The 14,424-nt window shown below is 40.5% G+C and overlaps 1 protein-coding gene across 5 annotated transcripts in view; it reads right to left on the reverse strand.

The window, feature by feature from the left end:
* mcf2la (mcf.2 cell line derived transforming sequence-like a) overlaps nt 1-11,633 on the reverse strand; it is a 69,552-nt gene extending 57,919 nt beyond the window's left edge. The window contains exons 1-2 of one of the 5 annotated variants that reach the window (XM_033615594.2): nt 11,536-11,633; nt 11,339-11,457 (exon numbers count right to left, since the gene is read on the reverse strand). In XM_033615594.2, coding sequence (XP_033471485.2) covers nt 11,339-11,405 — 67 coding nt within the window. In that variant the 5' untranslated portion in view covers nt 11,406-11,457; nt 11,536-11,633. Of the gene's footprint in view, nt 1-2,740; nt 2,959-5,541; nt 5,702-8,588; nt 8,787-11,338; nt 11,458-11,535 lie in introns of those variants that run through there. The other 4 variants (XM_033615592.2, XM_078165549.1, XM_078165546.1 and 1 more) reach the window with 4 other exon arrangements.
* Between the last annotated feature and the right edge of the window lie 2,791 nt (nt 11,634-14,424).

Below are 14,424 nucleotides of genomic sequence, written 5' to 3' on the forward strand. Positions count from 1 at the left end.
TCAGGGTCACTCAACAACTCAGATGATGGCCGGGGATTTTATCCTAAAAGGTCAGCAGGTGTCACACAAGTCAAAGAAGCAGAGAGTGTGACAGAGGGAGGGAGATCATGGGAAAGACAAGTTAAAATCTTAGGAAACGGATCATGCAATATCACGAGAATACACTAGAAAGAGGAAGTTTTGCCACATGGGGGAAGATTATCTTGATGGATCATCATTTTGGGAAACACAAAGGGAAGTTGCAGCAGATGACCCTTATAAAACATGAAATTAAATAAAAGAAAGAAATGTTTAAGCAGAGCTACAATCATTTTGTGCAATCATTTTTGCACGAGATTTAAATAGAGGACTACACTATAAGAATTACCACCTTGCAGTTGTATGACCCCCGTGAACCCGTCAAGGATGGATGGATACATGGATACTTCACACACATCTTGCCCCCGAGCAGCACAGATCTATTAGCGGATTTGCGTATAAAGTGAGTTATGGCCAAAAACACAAAAACACACAGTGACCTTGACCTTTGATCACTAAATTCTGATTAGTTTGCGCCAAAGCAGAGGAAAACCCCTCTAGGTGTTCTTGAGATATCGCATTTACGAGAATGAGACAGACGCAAGGTCACAGTGACTTTGACCTTTGACCACCAAAATCTTATCAGTTTGTCCTCGCCTCAAAGTGGACATTTGTGCCAAATTTGAAAAAACAAAAAAACAAAAAACAACTCCCTCAAGGTGTTCTTGAGCTATCCCATTCACAAGAATGACACAGACAACATCACAGTGACCTTGACCTTTGGCCACCAAATTCTGATTAGTTTGCGCCAAAGCAGAGGAAAACCCCTCTAGGTGTTCTTGAGATATCGCATTTACGAGAATGAGACAGACGCAAGGTCACAGTGACTTTGACCTTTGACCACCAAAATCTTATCAGTTTGTCCTTGCCTCAAAGTGGACATTTGTGCCAAATTTGAAAAAACAAAAAAACAAAAAACAACTCCCTCAAGGTGTTCTTGAGCTATCCCATTCACAAGAATGACACAGACAACATCACAGTGACCTTGACCTTTGATCACTAAATTCTGATTAGTTTGCGCCAAAGCAGAGGAAAACCCCTCTAGGTGTTCTTGAGATATCGCATTTACGAGAATGAGACAGACGCAAGGTCACAGTGACTTTGACCTTTGACCACCAAAATCTTATCAGTTTGTCCTTGCCTCAAAGTGGATATTTGTGCCAAATTTGGGAAAAAAAAAAAAAAACAACTCCCTCTAGGTGTTCTTGAGATATCGGATTCACAAGAATGACACAGACAATGTCACAGTTACCTTGACCTTTGAGCACCAAAATCTAATCAGTCCACTGTCGACTCCAAGTGGACATTTGTGCCAAATTTAAAAATTCCCTCAAGTCAGTCTTGAGATATTGCATTTGCAAGACTGACACAGACAACGTCACAGTGACCTCGACCTTTGAGCATCAACATCTAATCAGATTCACATTCACTGTCGACTCCAAGCAGACGTTTGTGCCAAATTTAAAAATTCCCTCAAGGCAATCTTGAGATATTGCATTCACGAGAATGGGACGGACATACGGACAACCCAAAAACATCCTGCCTCCAACCATCGCCATTGTGGAGGTATAATAAAACATTAGAAATTTAAGGAAATAACAGGAGGCTTAAGAAAAATCTAAAAAAAATATCTCACCTCAAGGCTCAGCAGCAACATTTTAACAAACATGTAATGGGAATATGAGTGAATAAAGCGACAGTAAGCAGGAAAACAAGATCAAGAACAAAAACACAGCACCTGTCTCAGTGACACAGCACTATGAGAATAGCTCCTGCCAAAAATACACATATCATTTCTAAATACAGACCAAAGCCCACAGGAAATGGACCAGAATAGACCTGAACCATCACTGCCAGGCGCCAAGATCTAAAAATCATCAAGCACACACGGCACAGTCCTCAAACACATGCAGACACGTGGGAGTCTGCGTGATCGATGGTGGACAAATACTCTGTCACACACGTACCTAGGCTGTCATGCAATTATGCCACCTTTTATTGAACCACCTTGAGTAAATAGGATGTAGTAGTATTCTATATTGCTCCTTTCCCACATGTACTTTGGTCTCCTGTGATGGGCTGCAGGAGACATTTATCAGAGGGAGAGTCGGTATGTTTTCTGGGCATTTTTTTGTCCTTGTAAAAAGGACAGTGAGGGAAATTGTTGAAGGCCAAATGCAACTTAGCCAAGTCCAGTTTCTGTACTGTAGTTCCCCTGCTGACTTTGCAAGCACGTGAATTCCAAGGTCAGTGAACACAACAAGTTATTTCATTTTCAATTTGACGAGAATTACTTCTTGTAAATGTGACCAACACTTTGCCTTAAGGGAAAGCAGAAACAATCTGTCAATGGAAACAAACATCAGTTGCTTGTCTGAATGTTTTAAGGGTGTATGTCAAGGTTGCAGCAGTTGCAAGTAGTCATGGGGGGCTTTAAGAAGAGTTTAGGGTCATGGACCAAGGGCCAAAGGTGCATCACAAACCTGCGATCATCATGTGGCAAACAACCAGCTATGAAAAAAAGGGTTTATGCACTCTAGACTTCCATCTCTGACCCCTAAAAAAGACAGTCATAACAGTCATTCTATCCCAACACTTACTTAACACAAGCCCTCACATGCATGGACACGCCAAAACTCAATGACATCCCTGCAAAACTCACTAAGAAGCCGCTGACAGCACTGGGCACATCTGTAGTAGCTCTCCATCTCCTCCAGTGAGATGCGGACGAACCTCTCTCCTCCATATTCCTCTCTTCCTGTGCATTCCTTCATCTCGTCCCCCTGATTGCTCTCCTCTTTCTCCCTCACTGTCCTCATCTCGACGGGCACGGAGAACAGTGTCGCCCGCCTCGTCCTGCTCTCATTTGTGTTTCCAAACCCTGTCCCTCCCTGTCTGTCTCTCTCCTGTGCACACACACACCTGTCAAAGTTCCTTGAGTGATTACAGCACTCCTCTTTCCTCTGCCCCTCCCTGCTGCTGTGGAAACCTGCACACCTTTATCTGAGCAAGAGACTAAGAATATGAACTGGAATTTAAAGAGGACCTACTATGCTTATTTTCAGGTCTTCTGTATCTACCTCATTCCTAGCCCCCATGATACCTTGAGTGAATTATGGGTGTGACTTTATGTGCAGTGGTAGCGGTGCTTTAACAGTACACTAATCCTCTTTCCCAGAGTGATTGGGAAATAAAACATGTGAAACAAACCATCTGTTACACCTACGATGAGGTAACATGATCATACCTCTGCCATCTCTGACAGCCATCTCAAAGCACTGGTTGTTTTCCTTTATAACCAAGCATGTTAGCGATTAGCCAGCCTGGCTAATTAGCATAATGTTATATGTTACTAACTGTCAGCTACTTGACAGCGACGCAAACTAGCTCAGCAACATAGCCTGTTTATTTCCCTTCTAAATGGTGCCACATCTGTAAGGAACATGCATTTGTGGGATGAGCAGCAGAACTGAGTATGGGGCTGTGCCCATGAAAAATTTGCCAAATCTACTCTGCCAATGCCAAACAGCTTTTTTTTCTTTTTTTTTTTTGCTGTTGACTCTTGTTCGGTGTTGTTTGGTGGATTGGATGACAAGACATATTGGCAATTTAACAACCAGCATGAGGAGGAGGAGCCAGGCTGTTGTGGCTGTGTATGCTTCTTCCACATGCTAATGAGGCTCCTGTTTGTTATATGAATAAATTGTTAAATTGCCAATATGTCTTGTTTCTTCAGACTTCAACCATCCAATCTACCGAACAACATCAAACAAGAGTCAATAGCAAAACAAAGCGATTTGGCATTGGCAGAGAAGATTTGGCTAATTTTTCATGGGCGCAACCTACATACTCAGCTCTGCTGCTCATCCCACAAATGCGACACCATTTAAAAAGGGAAATAAACAGCTAACTAACATTAGCTCGAGCCAGTAGCCAACAATATGGTTTTATAAATCCAAAGACCTTCTATAAAAATGAACTGCTTGGCAACCAGACCAGGCCTCTAATTGAGACAGGCCTTTATTTGTCAAAATGTGTAGCTACACCAGGCTAGTACAAGAGACCGGGCGTTTAATTGGGGCTAGGCCTGTAATTTAAGTTTTATGGTAGTTCAGTCTGATTGTTACAGGGTTCCTGCACACTTTTTAAAGTCAAATTTAAGACATTTTAAGACCTTTTTAAGACCTCAACAAAGAAAAATTAATACCATTTAACACCAACAAACGGCATTAATACACAGCAGTAAACATCACGTTCACATCTCATCGGTTCTCCAATGCCTGATGCTTTAACTCCCATCGTCCCAATTTTTTCAGTATATCTTCTAAGTCGCCTCGATGTCGTTACTTGTGACCACGTTATGAGTAATAAAGTAATAAAATCATGTAACTAATCATGTAAATAGATACAGTAATTGGTAGATTTGATTAGGTATTCAGACATGTCTCCTCCCAAAATTTAAGACTTCTCACAAGTAAAAATAAGACTTTTTAAGACATTTTATGGCCTTAAATTTTCAAAATCAAATTTAATACTTTTAAAGACTGTTAAAGGATCTTCAGGAACCCCATGTTACTAACGTTACAAACATAGACTGTTAAAAACAAAACTTAAAAGAAGAACTGCTATCGGCAGCTATCCACCAAGACTAGCCTCTGGAACAAACCACAGATGGTCAATGCAACCAACTAGTTCACTGCGACTTCTGCTAACTCACCAGAAGTTTTACCCATAATCATTTCTACAGCAGCACCCTCAGAAGTAAGGTGGATATATAAGACAATACGTGGAAAAGCACCTTTCAAAATAAAGGTAAGGTTTTAAAACGAGCACTTGTGTTGAACAGAAGAATTACATAAATGAAAGAGTTCATAGTCCATCGACGACCTGATTGTCAGTGTCTCTCTTTTCCCGCCTTAAACTGAGGAAAGCCTTTTGCAACAAGCACAATTACACAAACACTCATGGTTGCGTCTATTCTCATCTCTCAGTATTGCCAATACTGTGCAGAACTCTAATCTAGACTCGTGTTTGTTTGCATAGCTTGTTAGCAGAATGTCTTGCTCAAGCTAAAACTCTACATCTCAGGCAGAAGTTCTTTAACTCTCAGTTTCACTGGTGGCAGTGCGGAAGAATCAGCGGCACGCTGCCAGTCAGATGTCTTTATAACACATAAAGAGCCTAAGAGGATTACTGTGTGTTTGGATAGAAAAGCTCTGCGCAGAATCAACCTCGTATCTAATGTCTACAAACCACGATTAATCCTCTGCCTGTCTGGTTTCTGGCCGGTGGGAAAGTTGTTCCTGAGCACAAATATTGATCAGGCTGTGTCACAGGGGTGAAATGTGAATTTTTACCAATCAATACTGACTGAATTTAACCCTTTATGAAGTGCAACCAGTGAAAATGTGCCCAATCCCAGAGGTAAAATAACAGAAGTTCTTACATTAAGACGACACTCACCTCGTCTGTGAGTCTGCATGCTTTTATGATTCTGTTTCCTGTGTGCTGGCTGTCGCCCACAGCAGAGTCTGGCAGACATAATGAACACATCAACCAGTCTTTCTATCAGTTTATTTGACTTTCTGTTTGTCCCATCTGTCTCTTGACCATCCAATTTCTGTTGCCGGTGTATTGAGACATTGGTTATCAATTAGCTACTCACAAGGGCTATATCGGTAATCAGTTACAAAGGTCAAACACCAGAGAGAGCTGCGTTCAAGGCATTACCCTCCAGGGTAGAGAATCTGCATGTGACTCCTAATGCCCCTCTTGGTCTGCTGAGTCTGCACTTACAGGAATACAACAACATTTTGGGAAGTCCAGTGCATTTGTTTACGGTCTTACTGGATGTTGGATGAGAATATTGACAATTTCATTCTTGCGTGTGCAAAACAGAGGCAATACATGAAAACAAAACTGGAAGATGAGCTCCCTTTCACACAAAAACACATGATCCCAAACGACAAGGCAACATTTTAATACTAAGAATCATGATATTATACACCATTAAATATGAATCAAATGTTGGCATTTAACTATTAATGGCGGAGAAATGAAACCGTTGCTTGTTTCGTTCAGGATGGCCTAAAGTAAAGTCTTATGAATGATGAACCAGTATTCCAGTAAGAGTTCATCCACCCCATTTATATCAGTGAGTGAGGGTGATGATATAACACAATCGATTTTATGTCTGTGTGTGCAATACAGAGGCAACATGTGTTAGGGACAACGCAGCATCAACAGAGTGACAACACCACTTAATGGCAGAGAAGATTTGGCAGTTTTCATGGGCGCAACCCACATACTCAGCTCTGCTGCTCATCCCACAAATGCATGTTCCTTACAAATGTGGCACCATTTAAAAAGGGAAATAAACAGGCTTCCTAACGGTATAAGATTTATTGCCAAGAAGCATTGTAACAACAAAGAAATAATCTACCAAACACAAATTTCTTTAATTTTGTGCTTAGGTTATATACTGTAGATCCCAGGATACATTTCTTTATATCTGGGAACTGTTAGAGGCGTAGTTTTAGGTATGGACACTATGGACATGTCCATACCAAAGCCACGGAATCACGAATTGTCCCAACCAAAAATAATACTGAGAGAAAACTGTAGCCTACTTCGCGAAATCACCGTTTTAGAATTACCATTCACAACTTGCGAAACCTGGTTTACAGCTGCGTTCAGCAAGCTATCCAATCAACAGCCTACTTTTCCTCCCTCCCTCGCTTGGTGTCAATACTTGACCAGCGTGCCTGTCAGTAGCCATGTTTCCATCAGCCTGTTTAGATGCGCATCTAGAAGTATCGCATCAGAAAATTATGATGGAAATGCCAAAATTCAAATTAAAATCCCCTGATTCACACAAACTAAATTACGCTCGCTTTAGCCGGGTTTTGGTTGATTCGAAAAAATGTTGATTCGTAAAACGGGGGATGGAAACAGTTATGTTCGAATTAAGTCTGACGTAGCGCACCTCTCTCCATGGTGATATCCACACTCCGGGTCAGGAAGGCGGTAATGCATTTACACGCTGGTTGCCAACCGCCAGAAAACGTAGAAGAAGAATGCGAGACTTGTTTTGTTTCCGGTTCTGCGGAAAACTTGCACGAGTTCGTAGTTTTCACCAAAGTCCGTACATTTAATGGAAACACACAGGATTCATATTTCTTTTAATGCGCATTTCCCAATGATTCGAATCACTTTTGGATGGAAACATGGCTAGTGTCTCGAGACGAGAGCTCCGCAGCTCAGAGTCAACGCACAATCGATTGCAAGGATTTTGATTTGGCAGCAAGTAAGATTGAAGTTATTGAAAATAGGGAATAAAATGTTGAACGACTATTATTTTTCTGTACACAGTTGTATCAATGCTAATAGTTTAGTTTGCGTCCTAAATGCCTATGTAAACTGTAACGCTGCTAGCCGGTGGTGCAGCTAGTCAGAGAGCTAGCACTAGCTACTGTAGCTAGCTACTAGCTAATAGGTCTCGTAACGTTTGCTGAGGCAGAGAGAAGGTGTTGTCATGTTGTCATAACAGTTGCCTTTAGCTAGTAATAAATCAGTTTTGGTATGTAACGTTAGAAATAACTGTTGCAATCTCCTAGGTAAGGTTTAAGCAATGACTAGGTTCACTCGCCCACTGAACTGCGTCTGGTTTGTTTATGCAATTCAAATGATGATTCAAGATCATGTGATCTGTAGCTCAAAACAGTATGCACGCAAATTAATGCTGAACATCTGTCACAAGAACAATTTACTATTGTATAAAATGAGCACAACCCTGGTATACTGATCGAAAACTAAGGCTGGCTTTTTACAGTACACATACACACAAGATCAAAAATGCAGTTCAATTAATACAGGTGATGTAATTCTCACTAGGAGACTGAGTTGCTCTTTTTTGTTTGTCTGTTTTTGGCTTTAAAGTCCCTGATTAATTATGATTTAAATGAGGCATTTTCAGTCAGACATCCAGACAATTAATGGCTAAATACAACAAAGCAGGGCTGCTGTATACAGAGAAGAAGTTTTCTGAATTTGCACCTCAACAAAGAGTGTTACTTTTTCAGTTCAGTGCCAGTAAACGGACTTGCACATGTATAACACCTGTCTGATCTTCCGGCTGCGCAAAGTGTTTTAACACTACTGTCACATCCTCCCATTCACACACTGGTGGCAGAGGTTATTATCCAGAGAGAGAGGTTCAAAATAAAATGCAAAATAATAAATGATGTTCGTTTCCATCTGCAGTCCCTACGGTCAAATCTCAAGTCAAACTACAGCAGAGCTTCTGCACTGTAGATCAGCAGGGAGCTAAATAGTAAGGTTCTTCTATTATGTCTGAATAATGAGGGGGAAACACGGCGGGGGGGAATCTCCCCGTGGCAACAGGACATCCTGTCCTCTCGTCCTGTCACATTGATTCAAATAACAGACAGACCAGAACACTCTTTGAACATGTTCACAGAACACACACCCGAACCTCAACGATCACTGACCTGTCAGTGCACAGCTCCTGCTGTGTGAGTGTCGGGTCAACAGACTGATAGACGCAGACAGATTGTGGAGCAGTCCGGTCAGCACCTCTTGACCCTCTTGTATCAGCTCCAACAGAGACATCGTCGTATCACAGTAGGGCTCATGCTACGTCTACGAGCTCTCCTCCTGTTTGCTCTCTTGTAAATGTGTGATTGTTTATTTCACTTCATGTCGGCTCTGTGTTTATCACAGGAAGAGAGGGGTGGAGGGATGACCTAAACCCTCCTGCAACTAATTATACCAACACATAACTGTGTGTGATTTGGACTCTTCACCAGGGTACAGAAGGACAAAGTAAATACAATACAGTCACCTACATGTTTAGTTTGAGTTTCAAATTTTGAAACCTGGATTGACATCACTTGCCTTGTGCTGCTTTCATACATCTGTCGCAAGTATTGAAACCTTTGAACCCTGAGCAACTTGCTTTAATTTTCTTCAAACAAGGAAAAAACTTGTGGCAAAACACGTCCCACAAACTGCAAGAAAATAGAAGATGTAGAAAATAATAATCATATAAATAACAAAAATAAAAATAATAATTAAAAATAAGCCAGGGAAAATGTCCACATTTTTAAGGTATTTTTCTTGTGCTTTTTACTATTTTTTTTTTTTTTTTGGCAATTTCCGAGTATTTTTCCTGTACTTTTTAACCATTTTTTTTGCTAACTTTCAGGTAGTTTTCTTGTACTTTTTTTCACTGATTTTCATGTAATTCTCTTGCACTTTTCAACTTTTTTTGGCTAATTTTCAGTTTGTTTTCTCGTACATTTCTTTGCTAATTTTCAGGTCTTTTTTTTTTTGCACTTTTTACTTTTTTTGCTATTTTTAAAAGGTATTTTTCTTGTACTTTTTACTACTTTTTTTTTGCCAATTTACGAGTATTTTTCTTGGACTTTAACTATATTTTGCCAATTTTAAGGTATTTTTCTTGTACTTTTTTCACTAATTTTCCAGTTTACTAGTTTTCTTGCACTTTTCTTTTTTTGTGTGTGCTATTTTTAAGGTAGTTTTCTTGTACTTTTTTTTCATGTAATTTTCTTGCACTTTTCAACTTTTTTTTTTTTTTTGCTAGTTTTCAGTTAGTTTTTCGTACGTTTCTTTGCTAATTTTCAGGTCTTTTTTTGCACTCTTTACTTTCTTTTTTTGCTATTTTTAAGGTAGTTTTCTTGTACTTTTTTTCATGTAATTTTCTTGCACTTTTCAACTTTTTTTGCTAGTTTTCAGTTAGTTTTCTCGTACTTTTCTTTGCTAATTTTCAGGTCTTTTTTGCACTCTCTCTTTTTTTTTTGCTATTTTTAAAGGTATTTTTCTTGTACTTTTTTCACTAATTTTCATGTCATTTTCTTGCTCTTTTTACTTTTTTGTTGCTATTTTAAGGTATTTTTCTTGTAACTACTTTTTTGCTAATTTTCGAGTAGTTTTCTTGGACTTTTTAAAAAAAATCAGGTCATTTTTTTGCACTTCTCTTTTTGTTGGGCTATTTTTAAGGTATTTTTCTTGTACTTTTTACTAATTTCTTCTCAAGTTGCTCGTTGACTTCTTCCCATGTTTTTCACGGAATTCAAGACAATTTTCTCAGGTTTCAAAGGGTTGAAATCACATACAATCAGGTGTCTGAAGTCCAGCAAGAACTATATCAATAATTTGTGTTTCTCTGTGTGTGTGTACATAAGATAAAGAGTGTGTCAGCTATTCGACATCATCTTCACAACAGCAGCTATCAATTCACCGTCCTCATGAGGAAACTAGTGACTAATTTCTCACAGTAAACATGACCCCAAGGCTGTTTTATTACCATGAACGATTAAATTATACGCTATTAAATATAAATCAAACATGGGAAGCAATTTAGCTTGGACAGATGTTTGGATGGAAGATCATTATTGCACAGGCTCTGGCTCAGTCTCTGGTGCGCTCATTGGGCCCAAACAAGCACAAGATCAGGAAGTCACATGCTATTGGCTTTATGCACCACTAAGCAACTTTCATAGGAACGAATGGGGAACCGCCTCCAATGCTGTATCCAGTTGTCTTTATACATCCATTGGCTCTACTGGTGATGGGGAGACGACACTGGTGCCATCTGTAAAGGCCTCCACCTACCTTCAACTATCACATTATCTTTATTCCAGTTCATTAAGTTATCAGCGCACATTTGCTTTGTGCAAATGTGCATTCCCAATTTAAACTTCTAAAAGTAGCGAGCAAGGATCAAACACTTTCATTATGTGTCTGAAAGATCAAAACCTTTGCTCTCCTGCTCTGAAATGCCTTCAACATAAATCACTCTGACAACAAACTCTATTATTGTGGCTTGTTGCTGGTAGAGCCCGTTCTTCAACTGCTCTCTTGGAAATTTAAACATGATTTATACTGGTTATAAATACTAATATGGTCTATTCATGCTGGGCATAAACACTTTGGAGAGGTTAAATTACTCTGTGTTGTGAAATGATTTTCTCTTCTGTTCATCCTGACACACTTAACTAATCAAATCAAACACACGTCATACTTGCAGCCCCTGCATAAACATGTGACAGCACTTACGGAACTCAATCAGTTGCAAAAATTAAACTACAACATTTTTTGGAATTATCTAATATTAGTGTACGGCCCATTGTCTGTGTGACATCAGAACATGACTCAGACAACCCTCGGGCCACACTACAGTGATAAAATAACACACACACACTGCAGGGATCCCTACCGCTGATTGTCGACAGCGCCTCCGCCGCTTGCTCCAAGTCGTCTGGCACCGACAGCGTCTTTCCCATCCTTGACACCAGAAGTCAGCAGACTCTCCTCTTCACATGCACTTCACAGCACCTAAAAGAAACCAAATATTAAAACAACTATGAGAGTTCATCTGAAAATAAATAAAACAATACTGAAGCATGAGCGTACTTGAGCCGCAGACTCAGGTGAGAGAACACAGAGGGAATAATGAGAACAGAAAGAGACTGATTTCAATTTAATTTGGTCAGCAGTATACAGAGAGGGAGGGGAGGAAGTAAAAGACACAAACACACACACACACACACACACACACACACACACAGGACACTGAGGGTTTTTTTTGAACTTGCGTAACACATAACAACATCCGTGCCTCTGTGTTCCAAACACACATGTCTGTACTGAGTGGTGTTAACAACATTACTGACGCTAAATTTATCTTTACATTCAGCTGAGCCGTGCAGCAATTTATCTTAGCGCTTGGACGGGTGTGACTGACGTCGGTCAACCAGTTAATCTATGAGAGAGAGTTCTGGAGCGCCATCTCCTGCAATTTTAGCCCTTAATATACAAAATAACATGATTCAAACAAGCAGAATAATTCATGGCAAGATGTTGAATGCAGTGAAGCTAAAGGGTGGCCGGAGGGGGCCATGGCCACCCTGATACAACGGCCCCACTTGCAAATAAATAATCAAAAATAGTTGGAGGCTGACATTACGGTCTTTAAGAGGCTTTTACAGTAGCGCAAAGGTAATGTTATTTTTTTTTTTTTTTTATAAAAACTGAAAATCCAAGGCAAAACAGGGATTAAATAATGCTCCAAACCTTTTTTTCTAAATGTTGGCGGGGGAAAAACTGACATGGTCATTTTCAACCTTAACCTCTGACGTCAAGATATCTGAATGAGGCGACCCATCCTCGGTCCAAACTCGTGAAATGCCACCACTTTGTCAGTGATTTCAGCATCAAACACTGGCGCCAAAACCCACCAGCGGACAGCGTCAGTGTGTAGCACGGCCGGATGGAACCTTATTTTATGGTGATACGCCACCAGTTGGCCAAACAGTACCTATCATGGCGGTATGATATGTCATTGGATGGCGTCAGTTTGAAAGGCTGTCACTAACAACGTCATATAAGGAGCTGGAAAGTCCCTATAGGGTGGGCAGGTTAAACAAACCCGGGACTTTCACCTGGAACCTGGTGTTTGCTTCCTATATGAATGTAAAGCCAAACCATTATATATATATATATACAGTACAGGCCAAAAGTTTGGACACACCTTCTCATTCAATGCGTTTTCTTTATTTTCATGACTATTTACATTGTAGATTCTCACTGAAGGCATCAAAACTATGAATGAACACATGTGGAGTTATGTACTTAACAAAAAAAAGGTGAAATAACTGAAAACATGTTTTATATTCTAGTTTCTTCAAAATAGCCACCCTTTGCTCTGATATCTGCTTTGCACACTCTTGGCATTCTCTCCATGAGCTTCAAGAGGTAGTCACCTGAAATGGTTTCCACTTCACAGGTGTGCCTTATCAGGGTTAATTAGTGAAATTTCCTGCTTTATCAATGGGGTTGGGACCATCAGTTGTGTTGTGCAGAAGTCAGGTTAATACACAGCCGACAGCCCTATTGGACAACTGTTAAAATTCATATTATGGCAAGAACCAATCAGCTAACTAAAGAAAAACGAGTGGCCATCATTACTTTAAGAAATGAAGGTCAGTCAGTCCGGAAAATTGCAAAAACTTTAAATGTGTCCCCAAGTGGAGTCGCAAAAACCATCAAGCGCTACAACGAAACTGGCACACATGAGGACCGACCCAGGAAAGGAAGACCAAGAGTCACCTCTGCTTCTGAGGATAAGTTCATCCGAGTCACCAGCCTCAGAAATCGCAAGTTAACAGCAGCTCAGATCAGAGACCAGATGAATGCCACACAGAGTTCTAGCAGCAGACCCATCTCTAGAACAACTGTTAAGAGGAGACTGCGCCAATCAGGCCTTCATGGTCAAATAGCTGCTAGGAAACCACTGCTAAGGAGAGGCAACAAGCAGAAGAGATTTGTTTGGGCCAAGAAACACAAGGAATGGACATTAGACCAGTGGAAATCTGTGCTTTGGTCTGATGAGTCCAAATTTGAGATCTTTGGTTCCAACCGCCGTGTCTTTGTGAGACGCAGAAAAGGTGAACGGATGGATTCCACATGCCTGGTTCCCACTGTGAAGCATGGAGGAGGAGGTGTGATGGTGTGGGGGTGTTTTGCTGGTGACACTGTTGGGGATTTATTCAAAATTGAAGGCACACTGAACCAGCATGGCTACCACAGCATCCTGCAGCGACATGCCATCCCATCCGGTTTGCGTTTAGTTGGACGATCATTTATTTTTCAACAGGACAATGACCCCAAACACACCTCCAGGCTGTGTAAGGGCTATTTGACCAAGAAGGAGAGTGATGGAGTGCTGCGGCAGATGACCTGGCCTCCACAGTCACCGGACCTGAACCCAATCGAGATGGTTTGGGGTGAGCTGGACCGCAGAGTGAAGGCAAAGGGGCCAACAAGTGCTAAACACCTCTGGGAACTCCTTCAAGACTGTTGGAAAACCATTTCAGGTGACTACCTCTTGAAGCTCATGGAGAGAATGCCAAGAGTGTGCAAAGCAGTAATCAGAGCAAAGGGTGGCTATTTTGAAGAAACTAGAATATAAAACATGTTTTCAGTTATTTCACCTTTTTTTGTTAAGTACATAACTCCACATGTGTTCATTCATAGTTTTGATGCCTTCAGTGAGAATCTACAATGTAAATAGTCATGAAAATAAAGAAAACGCATTGAATGAGAAGGTGTGTCCAAACTTTTGGCCTGTACTGTATATATTTTTAAACCTAACCATGTGCTTGTGTTGCACAGGGAAATAACCGTAAATACAAGTTCATTAACCAACATTTCAAGCAGAAACTGTACATTTCTTATAGGGCTGTAGTCTCCTGGTCGACTAGTCGATTATTTGGTCGATATGCTCTCCTTGAATAATCGCCA

This window comes from Epinephelus lanceolatus, chromosome 24 (genome assembly GCF_041903045.1).
Source record: "Epinephelus lanceolatus isolate andai-2023 chromosome 24, ASM4190304v1, whole genome shotgun sequence".
NCBI classification, from domain to species: Eukaryota; Metazoa; Chordata; class Actinopteri; order Perciformes; family Serranidae; genus Epinephelus; species Epinephelus lanceolatus.